Consider the following 21,534-nt stretch of genomic DNA (forward strand, 5'->3'; position numbering starts at 1 on the left):
TACAATTTATTACCTGATGACATATATTCTATAGTACAAACTAGTTTAGAAGTACTAGAACTATTAATTTTTTCCATCATCCAATCTCTTGGAATTGACAGATCTCTTAAATCTAATAATTTTGGCTGTATTTCAGTAGTGAACCTGTTTGGTCCAAAGAGTTCAATAATTTTATTATTAATCTCTTTTATTTCTACTTCAGCAATATTTGTATATTTATTAATGGAAGTCCAGCTGATTGCTAGATCTTCTGCCAAATCATTAATATCAGAATTTTTTGTCTAAATTCTAAGGCAAAGACACTCTTCTATTAGAGGATCTGTAATGGAAATAAAGTAATTTAGTTTAACTTTAAATCCTATTACGCATGTATGTAAATTAGATTGAATACCTCCAATAAGTACTTTTATTTGATTTTCAAATCTTTTATCTAAAAGGACAGCTATAATAGGAATATCATGACCTCTTCTAAATAAAGCTCTAATAGTAATCATGATTATACCTAAATGAATATATCTAACTTGAGGATATTTCTTTTTGATCCTTTTGATTTTTTCTTTAGTAAAGAGAGGGATTTCTGTTAATCCTCCTCTTGTATATTTAGCGACTGTTTTACCGCTAATTTTTTCTATATGTCTCTGAGTCCATATTTTGAACTTAAAGATCTTATATATTTCTTCTTTAGAAATATGATTTTTATCTTTTCTATCATTTCATCAAAAAAATCTTTTTCTTCTCCAATTAAATTTTCTAATTTAATATCCTGTTTTTCAGGATTCAGAATTTCTTCTAATTGATTATTAGAACTACTTCCTATATTAAACATAAATATATATTCATCGTTACTATCAGAATCTGTTTCTGATATTAACTCATATAAAATTTCTTCAGGATTTGTTTCCATTTGATAACATATTTCTAGATCTTGTTCTTCACGACTTTTTATTATTTTTCTAGCATTTTTTCCTTTATTAGGACAATTACTATCTATATGACCATCTTCATCACAAATAAAACATTTACAAATTTGTTTCTTTGGTTTGAAAGTCTTTTTCCTAACCACTTTTTGATTTTTACTAGAGAATTTTTTATTACCTGGTTTCTATTTTCTTAATCTATATTTTTTTACGTTTTTTATAAGTGTTGGGATATATTTGTTTACACCCAAATTCCCATTCATTTTCTAAATTTTTAGAACAAAATTTATGACTTAACTTATTTTTTACTTGTTTAGCCGCTTTACTTTGCAAACAATGTAAAGTTATTCTTTATTTTGCAAAGTTAATTCTATTACCTATAGTATCTATATTATCTCTTGAAAGCCCTGAGTTTTTACAGTGCTTATCTAAATAAGATACGTATTTGTTTATATATATCTCATCCCAAGGTGGGGGTAATTTATGAAAGTATTGGTTTTTCCAAAACTCTATATTTTTATTTTTTAGTTTTTGATATTCATGAAGGAATTTTTTAGAATATAATTCTATGAATTTTTGTTAATAAATATTTTAATAGATTTATCCATTTTAGTAATTTATTCGTAATATTTATTGTAAGTTTTTGTCTTTGATTTACATTTCTGTTTGTTTCACAGTTGTTTGTTTCAAAACCTATATCTGTTTATCTGTCTTCTTGTTGCCGTTGAGTCCAGGGAGGACGTTAGGCGTTGTGTGAAGACGTTAGGATAACAGGCCGGTCTTAGGTACCCGAGACAAACATTATGGAGCAAATCGAGTGTCAATTTAAAGATAAAACTTGTGATCATATTACGCATATAGACTCTAGAAACGAAAACAACGTTTCATCTCTGAGTAAGGGTATTAATAGTCTTGTTGATATGACTTCTTTTTATTTTGGTAGGTTATTTAGTAAAGTCAGATCTGTAGAAGAAAAAATAAATAACTTAAGTAATATAAAATATTTAGACTTAAACCATGTGTCTAAAGAAATATTAACTAGTGTTAATAATAAACTAGATCAGGTTTTAAATAATAATATCGAGTCCGATGTAAATTTAGGTCCTTTATATTACGATAATAGTCAAGATCATATTTTTGTTTTATCTGATGAAGAAAACACTTCATCTGATGAGTCGTTATCTATGTTAAAAAATTATAAAAAAAACATAAAAAACGTAAAAAAGATGATACACAAAATGAATATGATTTCCAGTCCTATAAAACACTTATGGAACATTGGAAAGAAAAATTTACTACTAGTAATGATCAACTAGAAAGAGTTGAATATTTAAAACTAATTGAAGAACTTTATGAAAAACATAAAGATCTTTTTAGTATGTTTAATTATCATTATATGTTGAAATATGATGATAGTAGTAGTTCGAGTAATTCTGAAAAAACAGAATTATATAAGAAACAATTTGATGAAGAAAAAACTTTAACAGATCAGGATGAAGACATAAAAGTCTCAACTTATAATTCCGATAAAGAAACCACTTCATCTGAAGAAGTAGACGAAGAAATAAACATTCCAGAACTTATGGATACTGAACCACCAGATCCATATAGAAAAAGAAAAATAGAATCAGATAGTCAAACAGATGATTATTTGATTAAAGATTTAAGTAAAGTTCAATATACAACCAGTATGTTGACTAGTAATATAAAAAATTTAACTATTGATGAGAAAAATCCTAAAAATAGAGAATGTATTAATAAAACTTCACTTGGATGGTTAGGTGTAAAACCTAATACTCATCATAGGCATAAAAAAATATATAATAAACAAGTCAAAGGGAAACTAGAAAACAACAAATTTTCTGGTCATATTATAAATCAGTTTTCTAGAAGAAAATCTTCTAAAGAACTCAAAAAATTTTTAGATAATAAAATAAGTTATATAGTCAAAAACTTTTCTAACAAAAGAAAAGAAGTTGGGAAAAGAATTAAAAGTCTTGAAGAACAAGATTTAGAAATATGTTATCAAATGAAAACAAATCCTGAAGAAATTTTATATGAGTTAATATCAGAAACAGATTCTGATAGTAACGATGAATATATATTTATGTTTAATATAGGAAGAAGTTCTAATAATCAATTAGAAGAAATTCCGAATCCTGAAAAATAAGATATTAAATTAGGAAATTTAATCGGAGAAGAAAAAGACTTTTCTGATGAAATGATAGAAAAGATTAATAAAAATCATATTTCTAAAAAAGAAATATATAATATCTCTAAGTTCAAAATATGGATTCGGAGACATATAGAAAAAATTAGCGGTAACACAGTCGCTAAAGATACAAGAGGAGGATTAACAGAAATCCCTCTCTTTACTAAAGCAAAAATCGAAAGGATCAAAAAGAAATATCCTCAAGTTAGATATATTCATTTAGGTATAATCATGATTACTATTAGAGCTTTATTTAGAAGAGGTCATGATATTCCTATTATAGTTGTCCTTTTAGATAAAAGATTTGAAAATCCAATAAAAGCACTTATTGGAGGTATTCAGTCTAATTTAGATACAGGCATAATAGGATTTAAAGTTAAACCAAATTACTTTATTTCCATTACAGATCCTCTAATAGAAGAGTGTCTTTGCCTTAGAATTCAGACAAAAAATTCTGATATTAATGATTTGGCAGAAGATCTAGCAATCAGTTGGACTTCCATTAATGAATATACAATACTGCTGAAGTAGAAATAAAAGAGATTAATAATAAAATTATTGAACTCTTTGAACGAAACATGTTCACTACTGAAATACAGCCAAAATTATTAGATTTAAGAGATCTGTCAATTCCAAGAGATTGGATGATGGAAAAAATTAATAGTTCTAGTACTTCTAAACCAGTTAGTACTATAGAATATATGTCATCAGGTAATAAATTGTATTTTAAAAATAATTGTATAACAAATACAAATGAAAATTTAGTTTTACCCTCTAGTTCTCAACCAGATGAAGAAGAGGATAATATTAGTACAAACAGTACACCAATAGGAATTAAAACTGTTCAAATTCCTATATTTCCTACTGATCCTAGTAATAATTCTAGAAAAACTAGAATGGAAGAAATTCAAACTTCAACAATTGATAAAAAGTCAAAAGTTGAAATAAATATCAAAATCACATTTCAATTTAGAAAATATAAAAAAATATTCTCTAAATACTTTTATTGATACTGGAGCTACAATTTGTAGTTGCAGAAGAAATGCAATTCCTATAGAAAAATGGGAATTAATGAAAAAACCTATAAAAATAATAGGAATAGACGGTAGTAAAACTATTATACATTATAAAGTTAAAAATTTATCAATCTACATAAACAATGTTAGATTTGTGATTCCTAAAATTGTATGTTTTCCTAACATGAAAGGAAATATATTATTAGGTAATAACTTTATATGTAAATATTTACCTTTTACTATAGATAAAAATTCTATTTGGTTATCAGTAAAAGATGATTTTATAGAAATTCCAATTGAAGAAAATAATAAAAATTGTGTGTAATAAAAATTTACACCTATTAAAATTAATTAGTAGTTTATTAGTAATATTTGCTGATTTTTTGAGCAGGCCTTATAGATTGAGGTAAACAGCCTCTAAAAGAAATAGTCGGTGAATGGACAACCGTTCACAAAAAGCACAACAAAGGGAAAGCAGAATCAAACTCCAAAAAAGGATTTGTACCTGCACAAATACCATTTTATCCTAACCAAAGATATTATGTGTCTTATCCGATGGTAAACCAACCACTTGGATCAAATGTTTCAAATTACCCGATGGTAAACCAACCAATGGGAAATACTTTTTCATTGACCCCATCGGGTAATTTGAAACATTTGATCCAAGTGGTTGGTTTACCATCGGATAAGACACATAATATCCTTGGTTAGGATAAAATGGTATTTGTGCAGGTACAAATCTTTTTTTGGAGTTTGATTCTGCTTTCCCTTTGTTGGGCTTTTTGTGAACGGTTGTCCATTCACCGACTATTTCTTTTAGAGGCTGTTTACCTCTATTCATAAGGCCTGCTCAAAAAATCAGCAAATATTACTAATAAACTACTAATTAATTTTAATAGTCGTAAATTTTTATTACACACAATTTTATTATTTTCTTCAATTGGAATTTCTATAAAATCATCTTTTACTGATAACCAAATAGAATTTTTATCTATAGTAAAAGGTAAATATTTACATATAAAATTATTACCTAATAATATATCTCCTTTCATGTTAGGAAAACATACAATTTTAGGAATCACAAATCTAACATTGTTTATGTAGATTGGTAAATTTTTAACTTTATAATGTATAATAGTTTTACTACCGTCTATTCCTATTATTCTTATAGGTTTTTTCATTAATTCCCATTTTTCTATAGGAATTGCATTTCTTCTGCAACTACAAATTGTAGCTCCAGTATCAATAAAAGTATTTAGAGAATATTTTTTATATTTTCTAAATTGAAATGTGATTTTGATATTTATTTCAACTTTTGACTTTTTATCAATTGTTGAAGTTTGAATTTCTTCCATTCTAGTTTTTCTAGAATTATTACTAGGATCAGTAGGAAATATAGGAATTTGAACAGTTTTAATTCCTATTGGTGTACTGTTTGTACTAATATTATCCTCTTCTTCATCTGGTTGAGAACTAGAGGGTAAAACTAAATTTTCATTTGTATTTGTTATACAATTATTTTTAAAATACAATTTATTACCTAATGCATATATTCTATAGTACTAACTGGTTTAGAAGTACTAGAACTATTAATTTTTTCCATCATCCAATCTCTTGGAATTGACAGATCTCTTAAATCTAATAATTTTGGCTGTATTTCAGTAGTGAACCTGTTTGGTTCAAAGAGTTCAATAATTTTATTATTAATCTCTTTTATTTCTACTTCAGCATTATTTGTATATTCATTAATGGAAGTCCAACTGATTGCTAGATCTTCTGCCAAATCATTAATATCAAAATTTTTTGTCTGAATTCTAAGACAAAGACACTCTTCTATTAGAGGATCTGTAATGGAAATAAAGTAATTTGGTTTAACTTTAAATCCTATTACACCTGTATGTAAATTAGACCGAATACCTCCAATAAGTGCTTTTATTAGATTTTCAAATCTTTTATCTAAAATGACAGCTATAATAGGAATATCATGACCTTTTCTAAATAAAGCTCTAATAGTAATCATGATTATACCTAAATGAATATATCTAACTTGAGGATATTTCTTTTTAATCCTTTTGATTTTTTCTTTAGTAAAGAGAGGGATTTCTATTAATCCTCCTCTTGTATCTTTCGCGACTGTGTTACCGCTAATTTTTTCTATATGTCTCTGAGTCCATATTTTGAACTTAGAGATCTTATATATTTCTTCTTTAGAAATATGATTTTTATTAATCTTTTCTATCATTTCATCAGAAAAGTTTTTTTCTTCTCCGATTAAATTTCCTAATTTAATATCATGTTTTTCAGGATTCGAAATTTATTCTAATTGATTATTAGAACTTCTTCCTATATTAAACATAAGTATATATTCATCGTTACTATCAGAATCTGTTTCTGATATTAACTCATATAAAATTTCTTCAGGATTTGTTCCCATTTGATAACATATTTCTAAATCTTGTTCTTCAAAACTTTTAATTCTTTTTCCAACTTCTTTTCTTTTGTTAGAAAAGTTTTTGACTATATAATCTATTTTATTATCTAAAATATTTTTGAGTTCTTTAGAAGTTTTTCTTTTAGAAAACTGATTTGTAATATAACCAAAAAAAAATTTATTTTCTAGTTTCCTTTTGACTTGTTTATTATATTTTTTCTTTTTATGCCTATGATGAGTATTAGGTTTTACACCTAACCATCCAAGTGAAGTTTTATTAATACATTCTCTATTTTTAGGATTTTTCTCATTAATAGCTAAATTTTTTATATTACTAGTTGTATATTGAACTTTACTTAAATCTTTAACCAAATAATCATCTGTTTGACTATCTGATTCAATTTTTCTTTTTCTATATGGATCTGGCGGTTTAGTATCCATAAGTTCTGGAATATTTACTTCTTCGTCTACTTCTTCAGATGAAGTGGTTTCTTTATCAGAATTATAAGTTGAGACTTTTATGTCTTCATCCTGATCTGTTGAAGTTTTTTCTTCATCAGATTGTTTCTTATATAATTCTGTTTTTTCAGAATTACTCGAACTACTACTATCATCATATTTTAACATATAATGATAATTAAACATACTAAAAAGATCTTTATGTTTTTCATAAAGTTCTTCAATTAGTTTTAAATATTCAACTCTTTCTAGTTGATCATTACGAGTAGTAAATTTTTCTTTCAAATGTTCTATAAGTGTTTTATAGGACTGGAAATAATATTCATTTTGTGTATCATCTTTTTTACGTTTTTTTATATTTTTTATAATTTTTTAACATAGATGATGACTCATCAGATGAAGTGTTTTCTTTATCAGATAAAACAAAAATATGATCTTGACTATTACCGTAATATAAAGGACCTAAATTTACATCGGACTCGATATTATTATTTAAAACCTGATCTAGTTTATTACTAACACTAGTTAATATTTCTTTAGACTCATGGTTTAAGTCTAAATCTTTTATATTACCTAAGTTATTTATTTTTTCTTCCACAAAACTGACTTTACTAAATAACTTACCAAAATAAAAAGAAGTAATATCAACAAGACTATTAATACCCTTACTCAGAGATGAAACGTTGTTTTCGTTTCTAGAGTCTATATGCGTAATATGATCACAAGTTTTATCTTTAAATTGACACTCGATTTGCTCCATAATGTTTTTCTCGGGTACCTAAGACCGGCCTGTTATCCTAACGTCTTCACACAACGCCTAACGTCCTCCCTGGACTCAACGGCAACAAGAAGACAGATAAACAGATATAGGTTTTGAAACAAAAAACTGTAAAACAAACAGAAATGTAAATCAAAGATAAAAACTTACAATAAATATTACAATTTTATTTCTCCAGAAACTCGTTACACCGGCACCTCTGATACCAATCGGGGGGGGTTGAGAGTATGAGCGGAAGGGAATATAGACTCTTTATTATCAAAAGGAAAATGTTACAAAAGAGAAAACTCAAAATGAAAGTATTTGGTAATTTTCAAGATGCTATACAATTGGGCTTTCCTCCCTATTTATAGAGGAATTCTAAAAATTCTATACAATTGTATTTTGAATCCCGAACAGTGTTTCTGATAAGGATCCGGCTTCTTTGTGGATGTGGTTGCTTCCACGTCTCCATCTTTTTGCATGGCTATGGTTGATTCCATGTGTCATGCTTGCATTTATGACCGCTTTTGTCACTGCTTGTGTCACGGCCGCTTTTGTCACTGCTTACATCATCATTGTTTTAATGATGATTAAGACTTGATTAAGACTTTTTGTCTTCATCTGGATGTCTTTATCAAGCATTAATGGCTGCTTCCATCTTGCTTGCATCATCAATCTATCTTGATGTGATTAACGGTTGCTATCTTTGTTGATTTCAACCTTCTTGCATATTATTGAGATTCATTTCTTCAATCTCATCCAAATGTAAAGAATCTGATGAGAGTCTTGGTGGTGAGTTCCACATCTCCCATGTATATTTGATTTTTTCTATGATGTGAGATGGAAATTCTTCTATCTCTATTTCAACAATCTTTTTTAATAGCTTCACAGATTCTTCATTTCTTTCCTCCTGGATGTTTCCATTTGGAAATGCCAATATTCTTTTTCTATCCGTCCATAGTTTATAGACTTCATCATGGAGAAGATAATAAGCTTGTGATAATAATTCTAATCCTGTTTGGACTTGATAATTTTCAAATTTATTATAACATTTGTCAATTGTTTTTGACAAATATTTTTTATCTTCATTAACAACAGATAATTGAGGGTGTCCAATCATCTTTTTAATAATCCAAATTTGATACGGCTGATAAAATCTTTCTTGTTCAGCTATACCAATTAGACTATTGATATTGATATGAAAATAGTAATAAAAATCATCATTGTTTATAATGTTTTGTAAGACAGACTTTACAATAGCTGGAAAATCTTTTAAAAGATGAAAAGAGAGATTTTGCACAATTATTTTTTTAGTAAAACCCCATTCAATATTGGTTATATCAAATGGTTCATGATCAAGTATGTATTTGAAAGTAGGAAATTCATTATCTAAATAATCAGTAAAAACATATGCTTGTAGAAAAGATTCTGAAAAAGCTTTTTGAAATTGAATTTGCTGTTTGCAAATTACTTCATTTATTTTTGTGAATATTTCAACCAATAATAATTTCCTAGCTTTATTATACATACATATTCTAAATATTTTATTCATAATAGAATTGTTTTTCCCTTTATGAATAAAATATTGAATGATATCAAGAAGATTGTTTATCTCCTTTATATACATGAATTCTAACTGGAATTCATCCCATTCTCTATATAAAATAGATTTTAGTAATAAATCCTCAGCTTCATTTTCTTTAGTTGTTTTTTCAACTAAAAATGATGAAAATTTGGTAAGAGCTCTTCGGAAATTGGCTTTTTGGTTTGAAATATGGGTTTTCCATATCTCATTTATAAAATCATAAAATTCTGGTGATAAATCAGGGTTATAAAAATCTTTAATTTTTGAAAGATCTTTTAATTCTTGAATTTGTTGTTGGATTAACAAATTCTCAGCTCCCTTAATGACTTCAGCATAACTTGTTTGTGATACTGAATTCGAATTTTAGGACCATTGTAATTGACTCACCGTATTTGGGGTCAATGAAAATGTATTTCCCATTGGTTGGTTTACCATCGGGTAATTTGATCCAAATGGTTGGTTTACCATTGGATAAGACACATAATATCCTTGGTTAGGATAAAATGGTATTTGTGCATGTACAAATCCTTTTTTGGAGTTTGATTCTGCTTTCCCTTTGTTGGGCTTTTTGTGAACGGTTGTCCATTCACCAACTATTTCTTTTAGAGGCTGTTTACCTCTATCCATGAGGCCTGCGCAAAAAATCAGCAAATATTACTAATAAATTACAAATATTAATTTTAATAGGTGTAAATTTTTTATTACACACAATTTTATTGTTTTCTTCAATTGGAATTTCTATAAAATCATCTTTTACTGATAACCAAATAGAATTTTTATCTACAGTAAAAGGTAAATATTTACATATAAAATTATTACCTAATAATATATCTCCTTTCATGTTAGGAAAACATACAATTTTAGGAATCACAAATCTAACATTGTTTATGTAGATTGATAAATTTTTAACTTTATAATGTATAATAGTTTTATTACCGTCTATTCCTATTATTTTTATAGGTTTTGTCATTAATTCTCATTTTTCTACAGGAATTGCATTTCTTCTGCAACTACAAATTGTAGCTCCAGTATCAATAAAAGCATTTAGAGAATATTTTTTTATATTTTCTAAATTGAAATGTGATTTTGATATTTATTTCAACTTTTGACTTTTTATCAATTGTTGAAGTTTGAATTTCTTCCATTCTAGTTTTTCTAGAATTATTACTAGGATCAGTAGGAAATATAGGAATTTGAACAGTTTTAATTCCTATTGGTGTACTGTTTGTACTAATATTATCCTCTTCTTCATCTGGTTGAGAACTAGAGGGTAAAACTAAATTTTCATTTGTATTTGTTATACAATTATTTTTAAAATACAATTTATTACCTGATGACATATATTCTATAGTACTAACTGGTTTAGAAGTACTAGAACTATTAATTTTTTCCATCATCCAATCTCTTGGAATTGACAGATCTCTTAAATCTAATAATTTTGGCTGTATTTCAGTAGTGAACCTGTTTGGTTCAAAGAGTTTAATAATTTTATTATTAATTTCTTTTATTTCTACTTCAGCAGTATTTGTATATTCATTAATGGAAGTCCAGCTGATTGCTAGATCTTCTGCCAAATTATTAATATCATAATTTTTTGTCTGAATTCTAAGGCAAAGACACTCTTCTATTAGAGGATCTGTAATGGAAATTACCAATTCAGAACTGATGGAAGAAGAATATTAGCATATCATTCATATCTTATTGAAGAAAATGATGAAGGCATCAATCTGCTAAAAAAGATAGCAGACATAAATATAGAAGATTTTCCATCTAACATTCTGCAACAAATCAGAAGTACATGGGAAAATTATCATCAAAATATATCTACCATTCATCATCTTGAGTGATGAATTATGATGGAAGCAACCATTAATCACATTAAGATGGATTGATGATGCAAGCAAGATGGAAGCAGCCATTAATGCTTGATAAATACATCCAGATGAAGATAAAAAGTCTTAATCAAGTCTTAAACATCATTAAAACAATGATGATGTAAGCAGTGACAAAAGTGGTCGTGACACAAGCAGTGACAAAAACGGTTATAAATGCAAGCATGACACATGGAATCAACCATAGCCATGCAAAAAAATGGAGACGTAGAAGTAACCACATCCACAAAGAAGCCGGATCCTTATCAGAAACACTGTTCGGGATTCAAAATACAATTGTATAGAATTTTTAGAATTCCTCTATAATTAGGGAGGAAAGCCCAATTGTATAGCATCTTGTAAATTGCCAAATACTTTCCTTTTGAGTTTTCTCTTTTGTAACCTTTTCCTTTTGTTAATAAAGAGTCTATATTCCCTTCCGCTCATACTCTCAACCTCCCGATTGTAATTTATTATTAATCTCTTTTATTTCTACTTCAGCAATATTTGTATATTCATTAATGGAAGTCCAGCTGATTGCTAGATCTTCTGCCAAATCATTAATATCAGAATTTTTTGTCTGAATTCTAAGGCAAAGACACTATTCTATTAGAGAATCTGTAATGGAAATAAAGTAATTTGGTTTAACTTTAAATCCTATTACGCCTGTTTGTAAATTAGACTGAATACCTCCAATAAGTGCTTTTATTGGATTTTCAAATCTTTTATCTAAAAGGACAGCTATAATAGGAATATCATGACCTCTTCTAAATAAAGCTCTAATAGTAATCATGATTATACCTAAATGAATATATCTAACTTGAGGATATTTCTTTTTGATCCTTTTGATTTTTTCTTTAGTAAAGAGAGGGATTTCTGTTAATCCTCCTCTTGTATCTTTAGCGACTGTATTACCGCTAATTTTTTCTATATGTCTCTGAGTCCATATTTTGAACTTAGAGATCTTATATATTTCTTCTTTAGAAATATGATTTTTATTAATATTTTCTATCATTTCATCAGAAAAGTCTTTTTCTTCTCCGATTAAATTTTCTATTTTAATATCCTATTTTTCAGGATTCGGAATTTCTTCTAATTGATTATTAGAACTACTTCCTATATTAAACATAAATATATATTCATCGTTACTATCAGAATCTATTTCTGATATTAACTCAGATAAAATTTCTTCAGGATTTGTTTCCATTTGATAACATATTTCTAGATCTTGTTCTTCAAGACTTTTTATTATTTTTCTAGCATTTTTTTCCTTTATTAGGACAATTACTAGCTATATGACCATCTTCATCACAAATAAAACATTTATAAATTTGTTTCTTTGGTTCGAAAGTATTTTTCCTAACCACTTTTTTATTTTTACCAGAGAATTTTTTATTACCTGGTTTCCATTTTCTTAATCTATATTTTTTACGTTTTTTTATAAGTGTTGGGATATATTTGTTTACACCCAAATTCCCATTCATTTTCTAAAATTTTAGAACAATATTTATGACTTAACTTATTTTTGACTTGTTTATTATATTTTTTCTTTTTATGCCTATGATGAGTATTAGGTTTTACACCTAACCATTCAAGTAAAGTTTTATTAATACATTCTCTATTTTTAGGATTTTTCTCATCAATAGTTAAATTTTTTATATTACTAGTCAACATACTGGTTGTATATTGAACTTTACTTATATCTTTAATCAAATAATCATCTGTTTGACTATCTGACTCAATTTTTCTTTTTCTATATGGATCTGGTGGTTCAGTATCCATAAGTTCTGGAATATTTACTTCTTCGTCTACTTCTTCAGATGAAGTGGTTTCTTCATCAGAATTATAGGTTGAGACTTTTATGTCTTCATCCTGATCTATTGAAGTTTTTTCTTCATCAGATTGTTTCTTTAATAATTCTGTGTTTTCAGAATTACTCGAACTACTACTATAATCATATTTTAACATATAATGATAATTAAACATACTAAAAAGATCTTTATGTTTTTCATAAAGTTCTTCTATTAATTTTAAATATTCAACTCTTTCTAGTTGATCATTACAATTAGTAAATTTTTCTTTCCAATGTTCTATAAGGGTTTTATAGGACTGGAAATCATATTCTTTTTATTTATCATCTTTTTTTTATGTTTTTTTTATGTTTTTTATAATTTTTAACATAGATGACGACTCATCAGATGAAGTGTTTTCTTCATCAGATAAAACAAAAATATGATCTTGACTATTACCGTAATATAAAGGACCTAAATTTACATCGGACTCGATATTATTATTTAAAACCTGATCTAGTTTATTATTAACACTAGTTAATATTTCTTTAGACTCATGGTTTAAGTCTAAATATTTTATATTACTTAAGTTATTTATTTTTTCTTCTACAGAACTGACTTTACTAAATAACCTACCAAAATAAAAAGAAGTCATATCAACAAGACTATTAATACCCTTACTCAGAGATGAAATGTTGTTTTCGTTTCTAGAGTCTATATGCGTAATATGATCACAAGTTTTATCTTTAAATTGACACTCGATTTGCTCCATAATATTTGTCTCGGGTACCTAAGACTGGCCTGTTATCCTAACGTCTTCACACAATGCCTAACGTCCTCCCTGGACTCAACGGCAACAAGAAGACAGATAAACAGATATAGGTTTTGAAACAAATACCATTTTATCCTAACCAAGGATATTATGTGTCTTATCCAATGGTAAACCAACTATTTGTATCAAATTACCCGATGGTAAACCAACCAATGGGAAATACTTTTTCATTGACCCCAAATACGGTGAGTCAATTACAATGGTCCCAAAATCCGAATTCAGTATCACAAACAAGTTATGCTGAAGTCATTAAGGGAGCTGAGAATTTGTTAAACCAACAACAAATTCAAGAATTAAAAGATCTTTCAAAAATTAAAGATTTTTATAACCCTGGTTTATCACCAGAATTTTATGATTTTATAAATGAGATATGGAAAACCCATATTTCAAACCAAAGAGCCAATTTCCGAAGAGTTCTTACCAAATTTTCATCATTTTTAGTTGAAAAACAACTAAAGAAAATGAAGTTGAGGATTTATTACTAAAATCTATTTTATATAGAGAATGGGATGAATTCCAGTTAGAATTCATGGATATAAAGGAGATAAACAATCTTCTTGATATCATTCAATATTTTATTCATAAAGGAAAAAATACTCCTATCATGAATAAAGTATATAGAATCTGTTTATATAACAAATCTAAACAGATTTTACCAGTAGAAATATCTAACAAAATCAATGGAATTATCTGTAACCAGCAGACTCAAATCCAAAAATCTTTTTCTGAATATTTTTTACAAACTTATGTTTTTACAAATTTTATAAGTAAAGAATATCCAGCTATAAAATTTAGATTGGAGAATCTGTTTATATAACAAATCTAAACAGATTTTACCAGTAGAAATATCTAACAAAATCAATGGAATTATCTGTAACCAGCAGACTCAATTCCAAAAATGTTTTTCTGAATATTTTTTACAAACTTATGTTTTTACAAATTTTATAAGTAAAGAATATCCAGCTATAAAATTTAGATTGGATCATGAACCGTTTGATATAACAAATATCGAATGGGGGTTTTGTTAGAGAAATAGTAGTACAAAATCTTTCTTTTCATCTTTTAAAAGATTTTCCTGCAGTTGTCAAATCTTTACTACAAACCATCATAAAAAATGATGACTTTTTCTATTATTTTTATATTTAAATAAGTACTCTTATTGGTATTTCTGAAAAAGAAAGATTTTTTTCAGCCATATCAAATATGAGAAATTCGCAGAATGCTCGGAAGCCCCCGACTATCAGCTGTAAATGAATATAAAGAATACTTGGCAAAAACAATTGACAAGTGTCAAGAAAATTCAAGCTGTTATCAAATCCAAGCCGGTGTTGATTTAATGGCTAAAGCTAAATATCTTCTTCAAGAAAGAAATTATCAATTCAGAACTGATGGAAGAAGAATATTAGCATATCATTCATATCTTATTGAAGAAAATGATGAAGGCATCAATCTGCTAAAAAAGATAGCAGACATGAATATAGAAGATTTTCCATCTAACATTCTGCAACAAATCAGAAGTACATGGGAAAATTGTCATCAAGATATATCTACCATTCATCATCTTGAGGGATGAATTATGACAAAAGCGGCCGTGACACAATCAGTGACAAAAGCAGTCATAAATGCAAGCATGACACATGGAATCAACCATAGCCATGCAAAAAGATGGAGACATGGAAGCAACCACATCCACAAAGAAGCCGAATCCTTATCAGAAACACTGTTCGGGATTCAAAATACAATTGTATAGAATTTTTAGAATTCCTCTATAATAGGGAGGAAAGCCCAATTGTATAACATCTTGTAAATTACCAAATACTTTCCTTTTGAGCTTTCTTTTTTGTAACATTTTCCTTTTGTTAATAATTTTTTATGGATGAATTCCAGTTAGAATTCATGGATATAAAGGAGATAAACAATCTTCTTGATATCATTCAATATTTTATTCATAAAGGGAAAAACAATTCTATTATGAATAAAGTATTTAGAATATGTATATATAATAAAGCTAGGAAATTATTACCGGTAGAAATATTCACAAAAATAAATGAAGTAATTTGCAAAAAGCAAATTCAATTTCAAAAAGCTTTTTCAGAATCTTTTCTACAAGCATATGTTTTTACTGATTATTTAGATAATGAATTTTCTACTTTCAAATACAGACTTGATCATGAACCATTTGATATAACCAATATTGAATGGGGTTTTACTAAAGAAATAATTGTGCAAAATCTCTCTTTTCATCTTTTAAAAGATTTTCCAGCTATTGTAAAGTCTGTATTACAAAACATCATAAACAATGATGATTTTTATTACTATTTTCATATCAATATCAGTAGTCTAATTGGTATAGCTGAACAAGAAAGATTTTATCAGCCGTATCAAATTTGGATTATTAAAAAGATGATTGGACACCCTCAATTATCTGCTGTTAATGAAGATAAAGAATATTTGTCAAAAACAATTGACAAATGTTATAATAAATTTGAAAATTATCAAGTCCAAACAGGATTAGAATTATTATCACAAGCTTATTATCTTCTCCATGATAAAGTCTACAAACTATAGACGGATGGAAGAAGAATATTGACATTTCCAAATGGAAACATTCAGGAGGAAAGAAATGAAGAATCTGTGAAGCTATTAAAAAAGATTGTTGAAATGGAGATAGAAGAATTTCCATCTCACATCACAGAAAAAATCAAATATACATGGGAGATGTGGAACTCACCACCAAGACTCTCATCAGATTCTTTACATTTGGATGAGATTGAAGAAATGAATCTCAATAATATGCAAGAAGGTTGAAATCAACAAAGATGGCAACCATTAATCACATCAAGATAGATTGATGATGCAAGCAAGATGGAAGCAGCCATTAATGCTTGATAAAGACATCCAGATGAAGACAAAAAGTCTTAATCAAGTCTTAATCATCATTAAAACAATGATGATGTAAGCAGTGACAAAAGCGGCCGTGACACAAGCAGTGACAAAAGCGGTCATAAATGCAAGCATGACACATGGAATCAACCATAGCCATACAAAAAGATGGAGACGTGGAAGCAACCACATCCACAAAGAAGCCGGATCCTTATCAAAAACACTGTTCGGAATTCAAAATACAATTGTATAGAATTTTTAGAATTCCTCTAGAAATAGGGAGGAAAGCCCAATTGTATAGCATCTTCTAAATTACCAAATACTTTCCTTTTGAGTTTTCTCTTTTGTAACCTTTTCCTTTTGTTAATAAAGAGTCTATATTCCCTTCCGCTCATACTCTCAACCCCCCCGATTATGTACTACTATAATGAATATTTAGTAAAAAAATTACCTCAACTAAGGGTGTATGTAATTGAGTCGAGTCTAAGCAAAAAGAAGCTTGAGTTTAGAATCAGTTTTGAAACCCGTTTTGAGTTTCTTTGATGGCGATTTAATTTAAGATTCAAAAGTAGTATTTAAATTGGTTTGGTTAATGATGGTTTCTATCATTCGGCTTCAGAGTTGGATCTAAGTAGGAGTAGTTCGAGTTAAGGCTGAGTTTGATATTTTGTGATAATAAATAAAATGATCTATTTGAGTGAGTTTGATTAGGTTTGTTTGTATAGTGAATGGAAAATTCAATTATCATGTTCTACCTTTAAATCCAAAGCTCAATTTCGGTATTGGTTAAAATAATAATTTATCTTAAAAATAAAGAATTTTAATTAAGTTCTTAAGTTATTTAAACTGAATACATATAGGCAATTTTTTCACTTTTAATCATGTCGTGGAGTATAAGAACTTCTCAACTAGGTTTATTACTTCTTTTGCCTCTTGTATTAATATTTTCACTTTAGTCCTACTAATTTTTTAATAAATAAATTTATTTTGCTCATCATTTTAGCCACACCATCATTTCTATTTAAGAAAATAGAGAGGGTTAAAATAAGAATTTCACTATAATAGACGAATATGTGAATAAGTAGAATATATTTTAACAAAAATGATCAAGATGCGAACATGATGAACGAAATGAAAGTAAAATAATCAAAAATAATAAAATATCAAAGTTTTCAGTTTTCACTAAGTATTAAAACTTCTATATATATCAACAAATATTAGAGGGGGAAGATACTTTGGTTATCTCCGCCTTGCTTAATATGGTGTCAAATATTAAAATAGGAATAATCAGTAACAAAACATGTCATTTAATCATTTATAATAAAGTTCCAAGCAAACAAAAATTTTCACTACATCAAAACTGGCAAAGCAGCAGTAAAATGAAATTCCATTTAAAATCCATGAAAGTTTGTATTTCTCTGTAATCAACAGGCTTATTATTCAAGCACTTATCATAATCCTACCCTATAGACCATTCGTCTTAACAATGAAACTTTCACGAGCTCCCGAGACCTGATTCCCGACCTTTCAAATGATCAAATCATAAGTTCTTAAGAGCTGACTCATGAGTTGCTTTCTGGGGTGCGAGTCTTGCCAACAAAGCCTTGTTATGGCAATGCTCAGCATCTACAAAGTAGAAGTTCCCATTGGCCTTAAATGTCACGAATGGCCTGTTGGTCTCGGCTGGACGGATGTCTGCAAACTTAATAGTTCGTGGAATATATGTTGCTAACCAAGACATCATCTCCACCTCAAAGCTGTCTGAACCAGGCTGCCACCGGATTTTGTGGATGTAAGGGCTCACGAACCAGTGAAGTGCGGCAGTTGTTGTAGCACTAAGAAATATCACAGAGGATGCTACTGCACCTTTCACAATCACATTCATATCAGGAGAAGTCATGAATGTAATGACAGGGCCTAACGATACCGAGAGGCAGCAGGTCGAAAGTGAAAGCATCTTTACTTTCTTGATTGTAGAAGAAATTGGACCGTGGTAAACAACCCCGGCATCCTTCTCATCTTCGTCGTCTTCTTTGCTTTTACGAGGACCAATGCTGATTTTGTTGTCATCCTCAGTTGTCTTAGCTTGAGAAGCCCATCTTTTTTGGACACTGAAAATGCTCGTTGCATAGTTGAGGTTCGGCTTTGCATATTGGGTGCCAGACAGTGTTGCAAACCTACAACGATAACCTAAAGCAGCGGAGAGAAGAATAAGCAAGAGAACATGATATTGTTGCTTATATACTATAATTATAGCAGAAATAACATCCAAATCATAGAACGCTAACAAGAATCATGACTGAAACAAGATTTCATGAATTGTGTATTAACATGGATTCATGGAACTGTTGACCATAACATATTATTCAAAATCAAATGACGCAGAAATCATGCATACCTTTCCTGCAATAAAAAACTAAGTTTTTGGTTACAATTTTCAACTTAATCCATGGCAGCCTTCCTGAGTTGTACATTTTCATAGTTAGAGTCCTATACATTTTGAAGTTTGCTTCATTACAGCTTGTGGAACAAAGGACAAAGGATACTAAAGAATTCAAGAATCATCAAATCCCTGATCTTTTCTCATATCCAGAAAAAAATGGGGTGGTTTAACTGTCTAGGAGTGGGGAATGATTCTAAGAAACAAATTCTGAATGTGGTTGGACAGGTAGATCAAATGCCATAGTGACGATAAAACACTAGTCACATACATCTAATTTCACGAAAGAGAACTATAAGCAAAGCATAAGTAATGGCAAATTGATGCCAATTACAAGCAAACATTTGCAAGCATCAAGTTGGAGAAAGATTTTCATGAATGATTCAATGATGTGTGACATTTCTTGTTTTTCGTACGACCATACAAGAGCAGACAAATGGTTTGGTTTTACATGCCAAAGCTATAAACCACCGGCTAAACGTACACAAGATTAGACCTGGCAACTTTAGATATGACACGAGAGAAACAACTAAAAATGACATGAAAAAGTAATGCAAAATATAACATGGATACACAAATGAGCCAAACTCTATAGAACACTAATTACTATAAAATATATAACATGCACGAGATTATGACAGAAAAATAACACAAACACTAGATGATATAAGCCATCTTGGTCAATAAAGGGAAATTTTCATGTAGGATTCAAAGATGTGCAACATTTCTTGCAGTTTATCATACAATAACACCCTCACTGCCCGACCTTGAGCAATGGCGCTATTGATACTTGCAAGTAAACAGTTTGGTTTCACATACTACAGCTAGAAAACACTAGCTACACCTTACTCTAAGATTAAAACTGGTAATTTTATATACAAAACGAGAAAAATATCTAAAACATGACATGAAATGGCCTGACTCAAAGATATGCTAAGTTTATTGGTCTTTTTCAAGAACTCTATCATACAATAACTCGAAGCCATCACCCTTCTGCTTGGTCTTGAGCCATGAAGCTATAACAACTGAACTTGCAAGCAGTGATTTGGTTTCACATAATAATAGAGCTATAAAACACCAGCTAAACCAAGTCTAGATAATAAGGATATACGAATGCGTCAAAATCTAAATAATGTAAATAATTAACATGTCAAAATTTATATAAAATATGTAATAACTTTAACACAGAAAATAACACAAACACTTGATACTGTAAACGATTTCAGTCTTATCGCAACACCAATTCGAGTAGATAAAGCACTTTACAAACTGAACCATTTCCTATAACTAAAACCAATTAAGATTTTGAGTATCTTTAATTCTAAAATTTTCAAAAGCCCAGAATAAAAATTGGCAAATTCCAACAACATAAAAACTAAATCATTTTTCCCTTACATGTATGAGTTTTTGTTAATAAAACCCAATTTCCAGATCAAAGGAAATGCCCCAAATTTCAAAGATTGAGATCAGAAATAGGATTAACAAACATGGGTATTGAGGTTTTAGACTAAATCAGATGTTTAAACTTCACATCTAAAACGAATGAAGAACAAAATAGAAGGGGGGGTTCCTAAATAAAGAAAAAGAGAACCTGAATGGATGTTTCTGGAAATGAGTTGCTTGGATTGGGATCGAAGCAAGTGGAAGAGAGCAGTTCTCGCCATATTTCTATCGGATTTTGCAGGGAGACTGAAATGTGTGAATCGAACAAGGATTCATTTTGTAAGGGTTTTAGATGGTTTTTGTAATATGTGAATATTTAAAATAATCTTTGAAATGTACTTCAACAAGGGCATTTGGTCTAGTGGTATGATTCTCGCTTAGGGTGCGAGAGGCCCCGAGTTCAATTCTCGGAATGCCCCATTTCTTAGTTTTTTATATGCATTAGATAAATTATTAAGGGTAAATTCCACACTAGGCCACTAAACTATTAGTGAGTTTACATTTTGGTCGTTCAACTTTAAAAGGTTATCATTGAATTATTCGAAAATTTTCATTTAAGTCATTGAGTTGTTAAATTCATTGATGTATGGCCTTATTTGTTCATACCGCATTCACTAGTCAAAACTTTCCTTTCTCTTCTCTTTTACATTTCAATTTTTTATTCATTAAACAATTTTGAACGTCATGAATCTGCGAATCAAAATCCAAACAACTTTCTTTTCTAATCTCTGACACTAATCGTCAAATCAACTTGGATCTATATTTTTCTACTCGTCAAAGGGTATTGATCCACTGTACCAATCGTTGAATTAAGTGACCAAAATGGTCACTTGGATCTATGTTCTACAAAGTGGTCACTTGAAGCTTGCTAGATAGGCTTTAAAAAATAATAATA

At 28.8% G+C, this 21,534-nt stretch overlaps 1 protein-coding gene and 1 non-coding gene across 2 annotated transcripts; one reads left to right on the forward strand and one right to left on the reverse strand.

Annotated features, from left to right (window-relative positions):
* Positions 1 to 18,047: 18,047 nt before the first annotated feature.
* On the reverse strand, positions 18,048 to 21,041 carry LOC121218589 (uncharacterized). Its single transcript, XM_041096036.1, has 2 exons — positions 20,788 to 21,041; positions 18,048 to 18,946 (listed from the first exon to the last, which is right to left on the reverse strand). Exons 1-2 carry the CDS (start codon positions 20,858 to 20,860, stop codon positions 18,297 to 18,299), a joined length of 723 nt encoding a protein of 240 aa, XP_040951970.1. The 5' UTR covers positions 20,861 to 21,041; the 3' UTR covers positions 18,048 to 18,296.
* TRNAP-AGG (transfer RNA proline (anticodon AGG)) lies at positions 20,987 to 21,058 on the forward strand. Its single transcript has one exon. It is a non-coding gene; the product is annotated as a tRNA-Pro (tRNA).
* The last annotated feature ends 476 nt before the right edge of the window (positions 21,059 to 21,534 follow it).

The sequence above is a fragment of the Gossypium hirsutum genome, chromosome D06 (genome assembly GCF_007990345.1).
Source record: "Gossypium hirsutum isolate 1008001.06 chromosome D06, Gossypium_hirsutum_v2.1, whole genome shotgun sequence".
NCBI classification, from domain to species: Eukaryota; Viridiplantae; Streptophyta; class Magnoliopsida; order Malvales; family Malvaceae; genus Gossypium; species Gossypium hirsutum.